The sequence below is a fragment of the Theropithecus gelada genome, chromosome 13 (genome assembly GCF_003255815.1).
Source record: "Theropithecus gelada isolate Dixy chromosome 13, Tgel_1.0, whole genome shotgun sequence".
NCBI classification, from domain to species: domain Eukaryota; kingdom Metazoa; phylum Chordata; class Mammalia; order Primates; family Cercopithecidae; genus Theropithecus; species Theropithecus gelada.
In genome coordinates, this window is record NC_037681.1 from 30,322,762 (window position 1) to 30,340,070 (window position 17,309).

The following is a 17,309-nucleotide window of genomic DNA, read 5'->3' on the forward strand; positions in this document are numbered from 1 at the left end:
AGATGATGAATAAATGGAAGAGTCTTTTTGTTTGTTTTTTTTTCTTTGTGAGACAGGGTCTTGCTCTGTTGCCCAGACTGGAGTCATGGGTCACTGCAGCCCCAACCTCCCAGACTCAAGCGATCCTCCCACCTCAGCCTCTCAAGTAGCTGGGACTACAGGTGTGTGTCACCATACCTGGCTAACTTTTTGATTTTTTGTAGTGATGAGGTCTCACCATGTTGCCCAGGCTGGTTTTGAACTCCTGGGCTCAAGCAGTTTCTCCTGCCTCAGCCTCCCAAAGTCTGGGGATTACAGTAGTGAGCCACTGCCCGGCCGGAAAAGTTTTTTGTTTAGTTTTACTTTCACTTGGGACTGGTTAGTAAACCTGGTAACAACTTTGCCCCTAACTAAAAGTGTAGTCATGTATCAGTTGCTTTCCTACTCTGATCCTTAATTTACTAATATGCAAAAGAAAAGGACTCAACTAGGTTATTTTAATGTCTTTCTCTAAAATCTAAAATTAAGAAGGATTTTTTCAACATTTCTCATGTACCTGATACTATGATGATATTATAATTCTTTTTAAGGAAAAGCAGGTAAGAATACGTGTAGATGGAAGACTTAACCAGCCCTCCAGGTGATTCTGATGCACACTTAAGCTTGAGAACCACTGGTTCAACATATCCCCAATGTGCATTTTGTGGAACTCATGTTCTGATAGATGCTACATACAGACACCAAAGATTTTGTCCTCAAATTGTGAATACCACGTAAAACATTTACTGGAAATTTATATGTAATATGTAAAATACAAGAGAACTGTGGTATAGATGTGCCTGTACATTTGTCGTCATAACCTGAATCACCCCCCACTCATTTCCCTTCCTCCTTAGAATGACGTTTTACATAATTTTTGGAAGCGCTACCTTCAGAAGAGCAAGCAGGCATATTGTAAGAACCCAGTTTATACCACTGGAAGGAAACCTACAGTAAGTCACAAGTCTGAAAGTTGGATTAAAAAACATGTCTGTTGAGATGTAGAGATGAAGATGGGTTCCTGACCAGTTTGAGTATCTGAGATGATGATGCTTGTCAGAGGATTTTCAGTTAAGAGGCTTCTGTTACAGTCCAGAAGGACAGGGTCACTGACATATAAATATTTTGGGGTTAACTTAAGATTTTTTTTTAAAAAAGGTTTTGCTAGAGTTGAGTAATTTCTTGTGTAAAGCAATATTAGCATCTCGCTAAAATCTTAGTGAATAAGTAAGCAATAAGTAAAATATTAAGCTGATACGTGAATTGGTAAGATAATTTCTACTTCAATTTTGAAAGGAAATGGGAACAATTACTTTTAATTAGAAGCATAGTTTTCTCAGCATAGTATATCCATTAAATATTTCCTTAGTGGTTTGGATATAACTGTTTTGAGAACAGTAAGAGGCCTGCTTCTGAATCCTGGTCCCTACTTTTGAGCTGTATTATCTTTCGTGAGGTAAATTACTGAAAATGTGCAGAAGAAGCAAATTAACAAGCAAATATAGAGAGGGAGACAGTGGGGAAGGGTGCTATTTAATAAAAGGTGGTCATGGGGGCCCTTGCTGATGAGGGAGCTGAAGTGATGAAGAAAGTGAGAGAGTAAACCATGGGATATCTAGAGTAAGAAATGCAGAATTTCAGGTCTTACCAAGACCAGTTGAATGCAGGTATGCATTTTAAGAAGTCCCTGGGTGCTTCCTATACACAGTACACTGAAGTTTGAGAAGCACTGGTGTAGATGAGAAGTGATGGTGGCTGGGACCAGGAGGTAGAACTGGAGGTGTTAAGTGATAGGATTCTATATAAAGTCTGAAGATAGAGCCAACAGAATTTCCTGATGGATTGGATGTGGGGTGTGGGAGAAAGAGAGGAATAGGAGTCAATGATGACTCTAAGGTTTTTGACCTGAGCAGCTGGAAGGAAGGAGTTGCCATCAACTGAAGGGTAAGTGGGCCAGAAAGATCAAGGGTTCCGTGTTAAGTTTGAGACAGCTGTTAGCATCTGTGTTAGTCCATTTTCACACTGCTATAAAAATACTACCTGAGACGGGGCAATTTCTAAACAAAAGAAGTTTAATTGACTCACAGTTCCACATGGTTGGGGAGGCCCTAGAAAACATGTAATCATGGCCCAAGGATAGGGGAAGTAAGGCATGTCTTACATGGCAGCAGGAGAGAGAGAGGGAGAGAGACAGAGAGAGAATGCGTGTGTGTGAGAAAGCGCATGTAGAGGGAAACTGCCACTTTTAAAACCATTAGATTGCATGAGAACTCCCTCACTATCATGAGAACAGCATGGGGGAAACCACCCCTGTGATCCAGTCACCTCTCACCAGGTCCCTCTCACAACATGTGGAGATTACAATTTGAGATGAGAAATCTGGTTGGGGACAGAGCCAAACCATATCATTCCATCCCTGGCCCCTGCCAAATCTCATGTCCTTCTCACATTGCAAAATCAATCTTGCCTTCCCAACAGTCTACCAAAGTCTTAACTCGTTCCAGCATATTAACTCATTAACTCAAAAGTTCAAGTCCAAAGTCTCATCTGAGACAAGGCAAGTCCTTTCCACCTATAAGCCTATAAAATCAAAAACAAGTTAGTTACTTCCAAGATGAAATGAGGTTACAGGCATTGGGTAAATGTTCCCAATCCCCATGGAATAAATTGGCCAAAACAAAGGGACCACAGGCCCCACACAAGTCTGAAACCCAGCAGGGCATTCACTAAACCTTAAAGCTCCAAAATAAACTTTGACTCCATGTCTCACATCCAGGCGTGCTGATGCAAGGAGTGGTCTCACAAGGTCTTGGGCAGCTGTGCTCCTTTGGCTCTGCAGGAGCCACATGGTCCAGAGTTTCATGGACTAGAGTTGACTGTCTGTGGCTTTCCAAGCGCATGGTGCAAGATGTCAGTGGATCTACCATTCTGGGGTCTGCAAGACAGTGGCCCTCTTCTCACAGCTCCACTAGGCAGAGCCCCAGTGGGGACTCTGTGTTGGGGCTCCAATCCCACATTTCCCTAGAAGAGGTTCCCTATAAGGGCTCTGCCCCTGCAGCAGTCTTCTGCCTGGACATCCAGGCATTTCCCTTCATCCTCTGTAATCTAGGCAGAGGTTCCCAAACCTCAGCTCTTGTCTTCTATGCACCCACAGGCCCATCACCACATGGAAGCTGCCAAAGCCTGAGGCTTGCGCCCTCTGAAGCCATGGCCTGAGCTATACTTTGGTGCCTTTTAGCCATGGCTGGAGCTGGAGTGGCTGGGATGCAGGGTGCCATATCCTGAGGCTACACAAAGTAGCTGCGCCCTGGACCTGGCCTGCAAAACCATTTTTCCCTCCTAGGCCTGTGGGCCTGTGATGGGAGGGGCTGTCTCAAAGATCTCTGACATGTCCTGGAGACATTTTCCCCATTGTCTTGAGTGTTAACATTCACTCCTCATTACTTATGCAAATTTCTATAGCCGGCTTGAATTTTCTCCCCAGAAAATGGGTTTTTCTTTTCTACCTTGTGGTCTGGCTGCAAATATTCCAAACTTTTATGCTCTGCTTCCCTTTTAAATAAAAGTTCCAGTTTCAGATAATCTCTTTGTGAATGCACATGACTGAATGCTTTCAGAATCAGCCAGGTCACCTCTTGAATGCTTTGCTGCTCAGAAATTTCTTCCGCCAGATACCCTGAATCATCTTTCTCAGCTTCAAAGTTCTACAGATCTCTAGGGCAGGGGCAAAATGCCACCAGTCTCTTTGCTAAAGCGTAGCAAGAGTAACCTTTACTCCAGTTCCCAATAAGTTCCTCATCTCCATCTGAAACCACCTCAGCCTGGACTTCATTGTCCATATCACTATCAGCATTTTTTTTTTTTTTTTTGAGATGGAGTGTTGCTTTGTTGCCCAGGCTGGAGTGCAGTGGCACCACCTTGGCTCACTGCAACCTCCGCCTCCTGGGTTCAAGTGATTTTTGTGGCTTAGCCTCCTGAGTAGGTGGGACTGCAGACGCATGCCACCATGTCCAGCTACTTTTTTGTATTTTTAGTAGAGATGGGGTTTCACCATGTTGGTCAGGCTGGTCTTGAACTCCTGACCTCAGGTCAGGCCCACCTCCACCTCTCAAAGTGCTGAGATTACAGGCGTGAGCCATCACACCTGGCCACTAACAGCATTTTGATCACAATCATTCAACAAGTTTCTAGGAAGTTTCAAACCTTCTTTGATCTTCCTGTCTTCTTTTGAGCCCTCCAAACTGTTCCAACCCCTGCTTGTTACCCAGTTCCAAAGTTGCTTCCACATTTTCAAGTATCTTTATGGTGGTATTCCACTCCTGGTACCAATTTCCTGTATTAGTCTGTTTCCACACTCCTATAAAGATACTACCTGAGACTGGGTAATTTATAAACAAAAGAGGTTTAATGGGCTCAGAGTTCTGCATGGCAGGGGCCTCAGGAAACTTTTTAAATCATGGTGGAAAGCAAAGGTGAAGCAAGGCTTGTCTTCCAGCAGGGGAGAGAGAGCGTGCACTTTTAAAATGATCAGATCTCATGAGAACTCCCTCACTATCACAAGAACAGCCTGGGGGAAACTTCCCCCATGATCCAGTCACTTCCCTCTAGGTCCCTCCCTCCAGACCTGGGGATTACAATTCAAGAGATTTGGGTGGGGACACAGAGCCAAACCATAGCAGCATCCAAGAGGAAATTTCAAGTATGCAGTTAGATATAAAAGTCTGCAGTTCGGGAGAGAGGTCTGGGCTGGAGACATAAATTTTGAAGCTGTTAGTTTTTATTATAATCATGAAATCTTAACATGCCATTGTTTGTAAGATACACCATTATTTTAAGTACTGCTAAGAAAGAAAAGAGTGCTGCAAATTCAATTGTGACATGCCAGTGATTGTAAGATAAATCTCAATTTCTAGGATGTTAAAATGTGGTATGGGGGGTAAATTTTACGATTTGAAGATAGTAGCTAGTATTTAAAACCATAAGACCAGATGACATCACCAAGGTGTGAAGACAGAGAGAGGACCAATAACTTAGCTCTAGGTCATTCTAGGGTTAAGATGTTTGGGATAAAAAAGGAACCGGCAAAAAAATTCTTAGGAACAATGTGAAGTAAGAGGACAGCTGAGAGAATGAGCACTCTGGAGACCAAGGGAACAAAGTATTTCAAGAAGAGAACAGTGATCCAGCTGTGATAAATGCTGTCACTAGGTCAAGAAGGAAGAGAGCTGCAAAGTGGTTAGTGGAGCAGTGGGATCAAAACCTTAATTGGAATGGAATATAAGGTAGACTGAGAGGAGAGAAATTGGAGACAACAAATCTGGACTTTTTTTTCATTTTGCTGCAACAAGTACAAAGAAATTCCATGGTTGCTAGGGTCAAGGGAGAGCTTTTAAAAAGTGGGATAAATGGTAGCATATTTGTGTAGTGATAGGAATGATGCAGGAGAGAAGAAAAATTTGCGATGCAGAGAAAGAGTTGATGTGAATCTTTGAACAGATATCTTTGAGTATACAGAGAGGTGGGATCATGTGTGCAAATAGAGAAACTGGCTTTAGACAGGAGTTTGAATCATCTAGAAGAATCAGGCGGAGGCAGAGTATGTGGTAGAGTTGCTGGCAGTGGTTACCTGTGGGAACCTGTGGAAGTTTTCTCAGTGTGTTCATGCTCATCAGCCAGCTTTCTGGTGTAGCCTCCTTCTCATGGGGCTTCCCTGTGGGGAGGGGATATGCTTGCCAGAGGACACAAGCATCTTATCTCATTCTGAGGGGTTTTTTTTTTTTTTTTTTTGCTTCATTGTCTTGTGAGCCTCTTTACCAGGAGTCTTATCTTCCTGTAATAAGATCAAGTTTATTGGCCTGCAGGGTTGAAAATCATGGCTTTTTGACTGCGATCGGTTTGCCTAGGTAATGTCAGCTGATGAGGTATTTAGGTAGCCAGCCAGCTGACCTTTTTAGGGACACTCATTTCAACAGAACATGTGTGAACAGTTAAACAGTAGTATAAGATAGTATATCCTTGTTGATTACATGTTACAAATCATATGTGCTATAGAAGTTCAAGGAAAGGAGAAATCACTGAAGAGTGGGTTGGAAAGATGGCATGATGAGTAAGTAATGAGTTAGAGGGAGGAAAAGGGATGATAGTTCAGGCAGGAGAACCAGCGTTAACAAAGATACCAAGCAAAAATTCCCCAGGTAGGTTTGGTAAAAAGGAGCCAGCCAGCGTGTGTGGAGTCATTGATGTGCAATGTTTTCAGTGGTGAAGATACTAGCGCTGTAAGAGAGATGTTCATGGAAGAAGGAGACCTGATGGCAGGGCTGGCAGCCAGTTTCCTTGCCCATCCTTGACTGTGACTCTTCAAGAAGCACTGCTGGGAGCTGTCAGGAACATGTTTCAGAAGTAAAAGGACTTGGCAGACAGTTGCACTTCTCTAGGAGTGGTTTCTTTTAGGGTGTTTGTGATAGTCTGGAGTTGTTTAAGTTCACAGAAATTAACTGTTTAAAACTGTTATGCAATGATTTTATTTATATTATTTTGCAAACAGGTATTAGAAGATAATCTAAGTCATTCAGACTGGGCTAGTGAGCCTGAGCTGCTAAGCGATGTCAGCTGTCCTCCTTTTCTTGAAAGTGGAGCGGAGTCTCAGTCTGACATCCACACTCGAAAACCTTTCCCCATCAGCAAAGCATCACAATCAGGTAAAAATGAGAACCAAACCATTTAGAATTTTAAAACTGGTATGCTCCTTAAAAATAATTTAGTCTGATCTTCTGATAATCCAAGGAAAGGGAACTTGGTCTAGCAAGGAAGAATGACTTGCTGAATCATGTGGCTAAGACAAACTAAGTGAAATCTTAGTGCAGTTTTTTAAAAGACACATTGTCTCCATGTGAGTTTTTTGTGTGTGACTTTAAAGGGACATAAAGTTCAAGTGGATCCAGAAAGAAAGAGGCTACTTCAAAAAGATCATATATGTGTGGGCTCAGAGTTTTCAAAGAAAAGTTGTAGCAGAAGAATTTTATCATGTATCCGTATAGTAAAATAGACAAAGATGATATGTCCAATTTCTAAGCATAGACTAAAGCAAGCTGAGTAAAATTTACCTTGCTACATATATGTTTTACTTTCTGATGTAATCCCATACCTTGAAATAAATAAGGAATATATTTAAGATTAAAATATTAGGCCTTCTTCCTAAAGAATTCATTCATTTTAGTTGTTCCTTCACTACATTTTTTTTTTTTTAGATGATGGAAAACAGACCAGGCTTTCCAAACCCTCTGGTATTAGGAATTGTTTATTGCTATATGGGTTAAGTGTAGTTATATAAAATTTTCAACAAACATTCCTTGCCCTCCAAAGATTAAGAATTCCTTTATCAGTTTATCCACATCTCTTGCTGGACTGCACAGTGACATGGGTATCAAATAAGTTACTTTTTGTGTAAAGTGTTAGGATCATCGACTAATTGGGCAACAAGGAATTTCTAGAGTTTTCTTCACCTTTTCAGAGAGGCCTGAGCTCAAATAGTCCCAGAAGACCGTGACTGTAAAACCATCGAACCTTTTTTAAAAAAGATATTATCTCCCTTTAAAGCATCATGATTGTTTTGTTTACCTATGTTTAACGGTTTTGTTTGCTTATTTGTTTCTGGTTTTGTTTTTGGTTTCTGGAGACAGAGTCTGGTTCTGTCACCCAGGCTGGAGTGCAGTGGTACAATTTTGACTCACTGCAACCTCCGCCTCCCAGTTTCACGCAATTCTCCTGCCTCAGCCTCCTGAGTAGCTGGGATTACAAGTGTGCGCCACAACACCTGGCTAATTTTTGTATTTTTAGTAGAGACGGGGGTTTCACCATGTTGGTCAGGTTGGTCTCGAACTCCTGACCTCGTGATCGGCCCGCCTCGGCCTCCCAAAGTACTAGGATTACAGGCGTGAGCCACCACGCCTGGCCTGCTTGTTTTTTTTGTAAATGATGATCCCTAGAGCTTTCTTTTAGTTTTTACTTTAAAAGTAATCATTGACTGGGCGCGATGGCTCACACCTATAATCCCAGGACTGTGGGAGGCTGAGGTGAGCAGATCACTTGAGGTCAGGAGTTCAAGACCAGCCTGGCCAACATGGTGAAACCCCATCTCTACTAAAAATACAAAAATTAACTAGGCATGGTGGTACGCACCTGTAGTCCCAGCTTCTTGGGAGGCTGAGGCAGAATTGCTTGAACTGGGAGGCAGAGGTTTTAGTGAGCCAAGATTACACCACTGCACTCCAGTGTAGGCAACAGAGCAAGACTCCATCTCAAAAAAAAAAAAAAGTAATTATTAATGAAACTCAATATAAAACTGTAAAATGCAGATAGTCACAAAGAAAATAAAATCACCAGTTATTGTACCCGCCAGAAATTACCGCTACTGCTATTGTAGATCATTCCAGAAAGTTTTTTTTCATGTATGTATAGGGAGTTTATTTGATTTTTGTAAAAATTTGAATTATTTCTTCATTCTTTAAATTTTTAAATAAAAATTCTACAAATCATTCTGTAAATCTTGTTATAAAAAATTGCAAAAATAAAAAATTGGTTAAAGTTTTAGTCCACTAGTCATGGCCATGGACTACACCTATTGTAATCCCAGCATTTTGGGAGACCAAAGAGGAAGGATCAGTTGAACCCAGGAGTTCAAGACCAGCCTGGGCAACATAGTGAGACCTCCATCCCTCAAAAAATAAAAAAATTAGCTAGGCATGGTGGTGCACGCCTATGGTCCCAGCTACTCAGGTAGCTGAGGTTGCAGGAGTGCTTGAGCCAGGAGGTCGAGGCTGCAGTGCGCCATGATCATGCCACTGCACTCTAGCCTGGCCAACAGAGCAAGACCCTGTCTTAAAAAAAATAATAAAATTTGTAGTCTACCTTCAGCTAATGTCCTATTCCCAAGAGGCATTCATTTTCAACTCTTTTGTAACTTCCATATTTCTGTATCACATGCTTCTAGTATTACATCTTGATTTCTGGTTTGGGACATTAGCTATTGGATTCCATTTTAGCTCTTTCACACATTCCTCACTGTCCCTTATCTTCACATAGTCACCAGTACATGAGTGTACATTTCTCATTCTCTCTCTTCCCAATATAATTACTGTAATTTTTTACTAGATCAGTATTTACTGCTTAAATTATTATAAATGTATAAACATTATTTAGACTGAGCCATATAGCTGACTATGATTACTTTTTCTGTATATCCTGTGGTTTTCTTAGAGTTGATCATTGTTATTTACTTAGTTTTCTGTTTATCACTAATCTATAATTTATTACTAATGTATCTCCACACTTCCTCCCAGTTCTTATAATCTCTTAATACCTTACATATTCTATCAATTTCATCTTCTGGAAGAAGTCTGCCTGGAGCCTCTGATCTGCTCTGATCTAGAGTAATGTCTCTAGACCTGTGGCCTGGCTGACTCAGGATCTCTCTGGTTTTTTTTGTTTTGTATTGTTTTTTTGAGATGGCATCTTGCTCTGTTGCCCAGGCTGGAGTGCAGTGGTGTGATCTTGGCTCACTGCAAGCTCCGCCTCCCAGGTTCACACCGTTCTCCTATCTCAGCCTCCTGAGTAGCTGGGACTACAGGTGCCCACCACCACACCCAGCTAATTTTTTTTGTATTTTTAGTAGAGACGGGGTTTCACCGTGCTAGTCAGGATGGTCTTGATCTCCGGACCTTGTGATACGCCTGCCTTGGCCTCCCCAAGGGCTGGGATTATAGGCGTGAGCTACCGCCGCCCAGCCAGGATCTCTCTTTACCACCATCCTGAGATTCTATCATTTTTCTTTTGTTGGAATTTTTTATTTTCCACATCCCATTTCTTCTTTCCTGGATTACCCTCTCATTTTTGTGGAGCATGTTTTATTTCACAGAGAATATTAATGATATTTCACCCCTTACTTGATTGTTTTGGCCTCTGCTTTTTGTATGAAAGGCTTTAAATGTTTAGTGAGCCTAAGATAGCTATTCTTACTCAACCATGGAGACTAAAAAGTTGATAGAAGGCTTTGTTTCCACGGTGAGACTTGTCAGCTCTGCTCTGTATGCAAGGTTATTTTCTCAGTGAACCCCAGCATTATCATCTTTAAATCTTTTCCCCCCGGAGCTGATCAGATTCCTCAGAGAAATCTCTTTGAGTCTTCTGTTTGGCAGGTTTGTAATCCTGGCTGTCACTGTTCTGGGAACTGGTTAGGAAGAAGAAGGCCTGAGGGGAATGGAGGATTGTTTTAGTATTCAGTATGTAAACTTTCACTTAAGCCTCCTGTTTTCACTTCTCAACGGTGCATGTGACTGGCATGCCTTATTCTAGAGACCCTTCTCTCTGGAGAAGAAATTTCCAGTTTTTGGCCAAGACTAGGGAGGGGCATCACTTGGCTGCATGGATTTGGGATAAGAATCTGGATGTCTGGCTGGGCGTGGTGGCTCACGCCTATAATCCCAGCACTTTGGGAGGCCGAGGCAGGTGAATCACGAGGGCAGGAGATTGAGACCATCCTGGCCAACATGGTGAAACTCCGTCTCTGCTAAAATACAAAAAATTATAGATGGGCATGGTGGCGCCTGCCTGTAGTCCCAGCTACTCAGGAGGCTGAGGCAGGAGAGTGGCTTGAACCCGGGAGTTGGAGGTTGTGGTGAGCTGAGATCACACCACTGCACTCCAGCCTGGGCAACAGAGCGAGACTCCGTCTAAAAAAAAAGAGAATCTGGATGTCTAACTGCTTCTTAATTTGGATTTTAAGCAGTCATCCTGGTGTTAGGCCTGGCTTCATCCAGTTTCTAGGGGTATGAGCGTCTCCAATTCCTGAGCCTTCTTTAGGGGTTCCCGGTGAAAACTGCTTTGTGGCATTCCCTACTGCTGGCTTTGGATCTAGCTTTCTCAGGACTGCTAAGCCAGTAACACCTATCTGTATGCTTTCTGACTTCTAAAATTTTATTGTTCTTGTCACCTTTTTCATGTTGTCCTCAGGTTTACGTGTTTAAAAAATTCTCTTTATAGTTGTTGTAGCGGGAGAGAGCAGAGGCTAACATGTGTTTTCAATTTGCCACCTTAACTGGAAGTCCTTACACATTATAAGGAATATACAAAAAATTGTGTATGTGTACGCACACACATTTGTTTTATGGAAATCTGTGACTTTATGTATTCATTTAAAACTGATAGTCCTTAAACTTCAGCAGCATCCATCGGAATCAACGGAAGAGCTTGTTAAACCTCAGTAATTTGCATTTCCATTAGGTTCTCAGGTGATGCTAATACTGCTGGTCCAGGAGTATACTTTGAGAACCACTGATCTAAAAGTATTATGGACATTGTTTTGTAGTATACCATTGCATGGAATTATTTAATTAAACTTCTATTCCTGGCATTTAGGTTGTTCTAAATTTTTTTTATATTATAAACAGTGCTGCGACAACATTTCTTGATCCTAAACCTTTGCATGGCTTTCAAATCATTTCACTGGGATGAAATCTTCAAAGTAGAACTGTTGGGCCTATTTGCACATCGGGTTTCTACTCTGTGCTAGAGACTGTTCTGGGCACTGGGACGTAATATGGTGGCAAGACCGTCCGCCTTCAAGGTGTTTATATTGTAGTAGGAGAAGATAGGCAATAAATGACCAAATAAAGAACATTTTAGTTGCTGATAAGTGCCGTGAAGCAAGGACTTACAGAATTTGGAGAAAGAGGTTTTGAGGAGTGATTTTGAGAGTTTATGTTTAAGAAAGCGTAGATTCTCAGGGTCATTCCTAGTCCTGCTTCTTTATCTACCCTTACACCTTATGTGACTTCACCTAATACCGTAGCTTCAACCAACCACCAACTGTATGCTGAAACTAAAATTCGTATCTTTAGTCCCACCTCTCCTCTGAAGTATAGATTCTTACATTCAGCTGCTGACTCAACATTTCTGTTGATGTATTTAATAAGATTCATACTTAACACGTAATTCTTTTTTGTTTGTTTGTTTGTTTGTTTGTTGTTGAGAGGGAGTCTCGCTCTTTTGCCCAGGCTGGACTGCAGTGGTGCTATCTCACCTCACTGCAAGCTCCGCCTCTTGGGTTCACGCCGTTCCCCTGCCTCAGCCTCCCAAGTAGCTGGGACTACAGGCACCTGCCACCACGTCTGGCTAATTTTTTATATTTTTAGTAGAGACGGGGTTTCACCATGTTAGCCAGGATGGTCTCGATCTCCTGACCTCGTGATCTGCCCACCTTGGCCTCCCAAAGTGCTGGGATTACAGGCATAAGCCACCGCGCCTGGCCAGCACATATAATTCTGACATTGTGATTTTGCTCATTAAACCTGATTTTGTTTTTTTGTTTTTTTTGCCATCTTCCTTGTCGTGGTAAATGACAGTGCATGCTACTTGTTGCTCAGGCCAACAACCTCAGAATCATACTTGTTTTCTCCTTTTCTCTCATGCTTCACATCCAATCTAGGAGCAAATCCTTTGACTCGGCCTTTAAAATCTGTCTAGAATCCAACCATTTCTCACTAGCTGCAATGCTACCACTCCAGTCCAAGTACCAGTCGTGGGTTTCCTGAAAGAGTGGTCTTGCGTTTCTACTCCTGTCCTCCCATAACTCCGTTCTTCCCACAGCAGCTAGAGGGGCCTCATACATAAATGAGGTCCTGTTGCTTCCATGTTTTAAAACTCTCCCGAAATTTCTTATACTTAGAATAAAATCCAAAGTACAAATCATGACCTACAAAATTCTACATAATATAGTTCTTACTCTCTCTTCAGTATCATTCCTGCTACTTTCCCTCAGAAATTTCTGTTCTTACAAAGAAAAAGAGGTTTAATGGACTCACAGTTCCACATGGCTGGGGAAGCCACACAATCGTGGCAGATTTATGTAGAAACTGTATTTTGTAGCATCCCATGATGCTGTCACTACACCGGCCTTTTTCTGTTCCTGCAGTTCACTCCTGCTAATATACTTGGTATTCTTCCCAACATCCTTAAGACTTACTTTCTGAATTAATTCAGGTCTCTGCTCAAATGTCACCTTCTCAATGAGGTTTCTCTGACACCCATGTAAAATAGCACATCTCTCTTCCCTTCCCATCACTTTATATGACTCTACATTGCTATTTTTCTATGTAGCATCACTATCTGTCAATTGAAATTTTTTTTTTTTTTTTTTTTTTTTTTTTTTTTGAGTTAGGGTCTCTCTGTGTTGCCCAGGCTAGTCTCGCATTCTTGGGCTCAAGTGATCCTCCTGTCTCATCTTCCCTAGTAGCTAGGATTACAGGATTACAGGTGCACACCACGGCACTTGGCTCTGCCAGTTGTATTTCTTGTTTGTTCGTTTATTGGTCTGTCTCCCATTACTAGAATATAGGTTCTAAGAGAGATGAGACATGGTTCACTTGTCATTTCCTGAGACATAGAAGAGTGGCACAAAGAATGAGATGAATAAACATCCGGTGAATGAATGAAGATACCATAATGTCATATGGTAGAGGATACCTGGAGGATGGGGATAGGAGGAGGTGCTGCTCTAGCTAAGTTTTGGAGTTTTGGAGAGGCCTTGTAGAGAAGGGGACATGGGAGTTGAGGCCAGAGTCAAAGCAGTTACACATCTGTTGCTGTGCATTGTAATTGCATATCCTTTCCTTTATTTAAAAAATTGTTTATGTTCACTATTAAAAAGATCAAACAGTTCAAATCCTTTATTTTTTATTTTTTTATTTTTTTTATTTTTGAGACGGGAGTCTCGCTCCGTTACCTAGGCTGGAGTGCAATGGCGCGATCTCGACTCACTGCAACCTCCACCTCCCGGATTCAAGCGGTTCTCCTGTCTCAGCCTCCTGAGTAGCTGGGATTATAGGCATCCACCACCACACCCGGCTAATTTTTTGTATTTTTAGTAGAGACGAGGTTTCATCATGTTGACCAGGCTGGTTTCGAACTCCTGACCTCAAGTGATCTGCCCACCTTGGCCTCCCAAAGTGCTAGGATTACAGGTGTGAGCCACTGTGCCTGGCTCAAATCCCTCTTTCGAATCCTGTCCCATCCCACTCCCACAGATATCCCATGATTACATTTTTGGCTGATTTTATTCTAGTCCTTCATTACTCTTTATTGCCAAATTGCTCTTTGTAAAGGTTTTATAACTAGTTTTAAGATATTTGTATTACTCTATTTTCTTACTGCTATGAAGAAATACCCGAGACTGGGTCGTTTATACAGAAAAATAAGTTTAATGGACTCGCAGTTCCACATGACTGGGGGTGCCTCACAATCATGGTAGAAGGTGAAGAAGGAGCAAAGGCACATCTTACATGGTGGCAGGAAAGATGAGCGTGTGCAGGGGAACTACCCTTTATAAAACTATCAGATTTCGTGAGATTTATTCACTCTGATGAGAACAGCGTGGAAAAAACCCGCCCCTGTGATTCAGTTACTTCCCACCAGGTCCCTCCCGTGACATGGGAATTATGAGGACTACAGTTCAAGATGAGATTTGGGTGGGGACACAGCCAAACCATGTCAATATTTAAAATGTCTGTTTAGATTTTTTTGTTGTTTTTCTTTTGTTATCCAAATAGTTACCTGGATTTTTAAAAATCTCCATTTATCTCCTAAGAAACGTCTGTCTGCTCTGGATCTCTGGATGGAGTTGAATACTCACAACGAAAGGAGAAAGGAATTGTGAAGATGACCGTGCCACAGACACTCGCCTTCTGTTACTTGTCCTTACTTTGGCAGAGAGAAGCAATAACACTTTCAGATCTTTTGAGGTTAGCTAGACCTCTTGTGTGATAATATTTTTGCTGGTTACTACATGAACTAAGTAGACAAACTTTGGATATTTTGATTTTTATAAGAAGGCCTAACTTGAGGAAGGAACTGGAAAGGTGGAGTGGCCTGAATTCTAATTTGGAAATGTAATCCCCCCCGGGCTAGTAATTCATCTTCTTGATTTTCTTATTTATGTAGTAGAAATTATAGTACTTATAACACATGGGCTATTGAAAAATTAAGTATCTAATCTTTTGAAGAGAAAAGTGACATTTAAGTACTTGAGTAATATTAGTCAATATTTTTCATTTCTAAGAAAAGATAAACAGGTGATCTTTACATTAGCAAAATGGTTATTCATAGTTACACAAAACCATATGTTGGCGTTAAGAGCTAAAATATAGGTGGTCTGTGTTTATAAGGAAAAGTTGAAGACAAAACTGTTGAAAGGATGTGTTATCCAGATAGTAAGCGTTTATATTTTTCAGGGTAATCTACAGAGTGTTTTGGTTAATAATGTAAGAATTTCTCATGTAATAGATGTGCCAAAATTGTTAATGTGCTGATTTTTTTCTCTTTGCTTTATATGTGTTCTGAATAGTAACATTTGGGTTTAATCAATGTGTAGAGTGCGTTTAAGAGCACAAATTATGAACCGAACTGCTGGGTTTGAATCCTGGCTCTGCCACTTATTTATTATATGACCTTGAGTAAGTCATTTAATTTTTCTCTGCTTTTGTTTCCTCATTGGTAAAATGGGGCTAATAATAATAACTACCTCATAGGGTTGTAACTACTTTCAATAATTAGTGCTACATGGAAAGCACTTAGAGCAGTGTCTGGCACATAATAAGAGCTCAATGCTAGTCATTATTGTTTTTGTTTTCTTTTTTTTTTTTTTGAGACAGAGTCTCGCTTAGTCGCCCAGGCTGGAGTGCAGTGGCGCGATTTCGGCTCACTGCAAGCTCCGCCTCCCGGGTTCACGCCATTCTCCTGCCTCAGCCTCCCGAGTAGCTGGGACTACAGGCGCCCACCGCCTCGCCCGGCTAATTTTTTGCATTTTTAGTAGAGACGGGGTTTCACCATGTTAGCCAGGATGGTCTCGATCTCCTGACCTCGTGATCCGCCCGCCTCGGCCTCCCAAAGTTTTGGGATTACAGGCGTGAGCCACCGCGCCCGGCTATTGTTTTTGTTTTCATCATCATCACCATCATCATCATTATTGGCACAACCCCTTTGATTAAATATAATGCCTCCAGTAAATGATGATAGTGCCTTTGAATTTGGCCACATCAACCAAATAAAAATGCTTTCCTCAGGTCTGATTAACTCTGCAAGCAGATAGCCCATGATTCAGTGAATTTTACTATTAATTTAAAAACCTGGTCTTGCTTTGTATGCCCCCATTGGGTGATCTCATCTTTTCCCAAGGCTTTAATTACCACTATATGCTGATGACTCTCAAATGTATATCTCTAGCCCAGACTTGTCTACTGAGGGCCAGACCCGTAGATTCATATATATAGCTGCCTGCTGGACATGGCTACTTAGATGTCTTTATGGTATCTCAGAATCAGCATGACTAGAGGTTCATCATCTGTCTCCTTGATCCAGCTCCTTCTCCAGTGTTCTCTTTCTTAGTAAATGCCATCCACCCTGTTGCATCCTATCCAGAAGCCTAGGGATCATCCTTGACTCTTTCCCTTCTGTGTACACTGTTGGTCTTTATGTCCACTCAATTATATGTCCAAAAACTCAAAAAACCATTCTTCTCTGCATTCCCTCTCTCTCTGTCCTCTCTACCCTCATTTGGATTGCTTAACAGTCTGCCAGCTGAGCTCTGTGTCTGTAATCTTGTGTCATTTCTATCCATTTTCCTCCTGATAACCAGAAGGATCTTACAAAAACATAAATCTAATGATGTCATTAGAGCTGGATAAAGGGGCTAGCCATCCTACCCAGGACAATCTGTAAGGGGCTAACAGAACTCTCCTAGAAATCTAACAAGATGGAGAAAGTCATATTTACCTGGAATTCTTCTCAGGGAGAATATTATATGTGGTTGAAAGAATAGGGGTAAGATGCTACCCACCCGTCTTCTCTCCCTCCCTCTTTTTTCTTCTCTCTCTCTTTCCATCTCCTCCCTCACCAGGGGGAATTCTGAAATGCCTTCAAGGAGATTAAATCTAGTTAGCTTGAGGGCTTTTGTTTTGCCCTGTGGAATATACAAGTTTGGGAACAGAGCTTAGTTGCTTGGGGCAATAGGAGAAGAGACTGTCACCATATTCTTTCTTTGCTTTTCTCCCAGAAGGAGCTCTAAGTCATAAGGTCTCAAAATGTGGCCTTCTGACTTACAGCTTCAGTATCATCTGGGAACTGGTTAGAAATGTGAATTCTTAGACCTATCCTACACCTTCTGAATCAGAAACCCTCGGGTAGGACCTGGTAATCTCTGCTTTAAAATAAGCCCTTCAGAGGATTTTTTTTTTAATTGTTTA

The 17,309-nt window shown here is 41.6% G+C and overlaps 1 protein-coding gene across 1 annotated transcript in view; it reads left to right on the forward strand.

Annotated features, from left to right (window-relative positions):
* TAF1B (TATA-box binding protein associated factor, RNA polymerase I subunit B) overlaps positions 1-17,309 on the forward strand; it is an 85,008-nt gene that overhangs the window by 11,099 nt on the left and 56,600 nt on the right. The window contains exons 5-7 of the mRNA XM_025353793.1: positions 876-971; positions 6,563-6,716; positions 14,657-14,810. Of these exons, the coding sequence (XP_025209578.1) occupies positions 876-971; positions 6,563-6,716; positions 14,657-14,810 (404 nt within the window). The remainder of the gene's footprint in view (positions 1-875; positions 972-6,562; positions 6,717-14,656; positions 14,811-17,309) is intronic.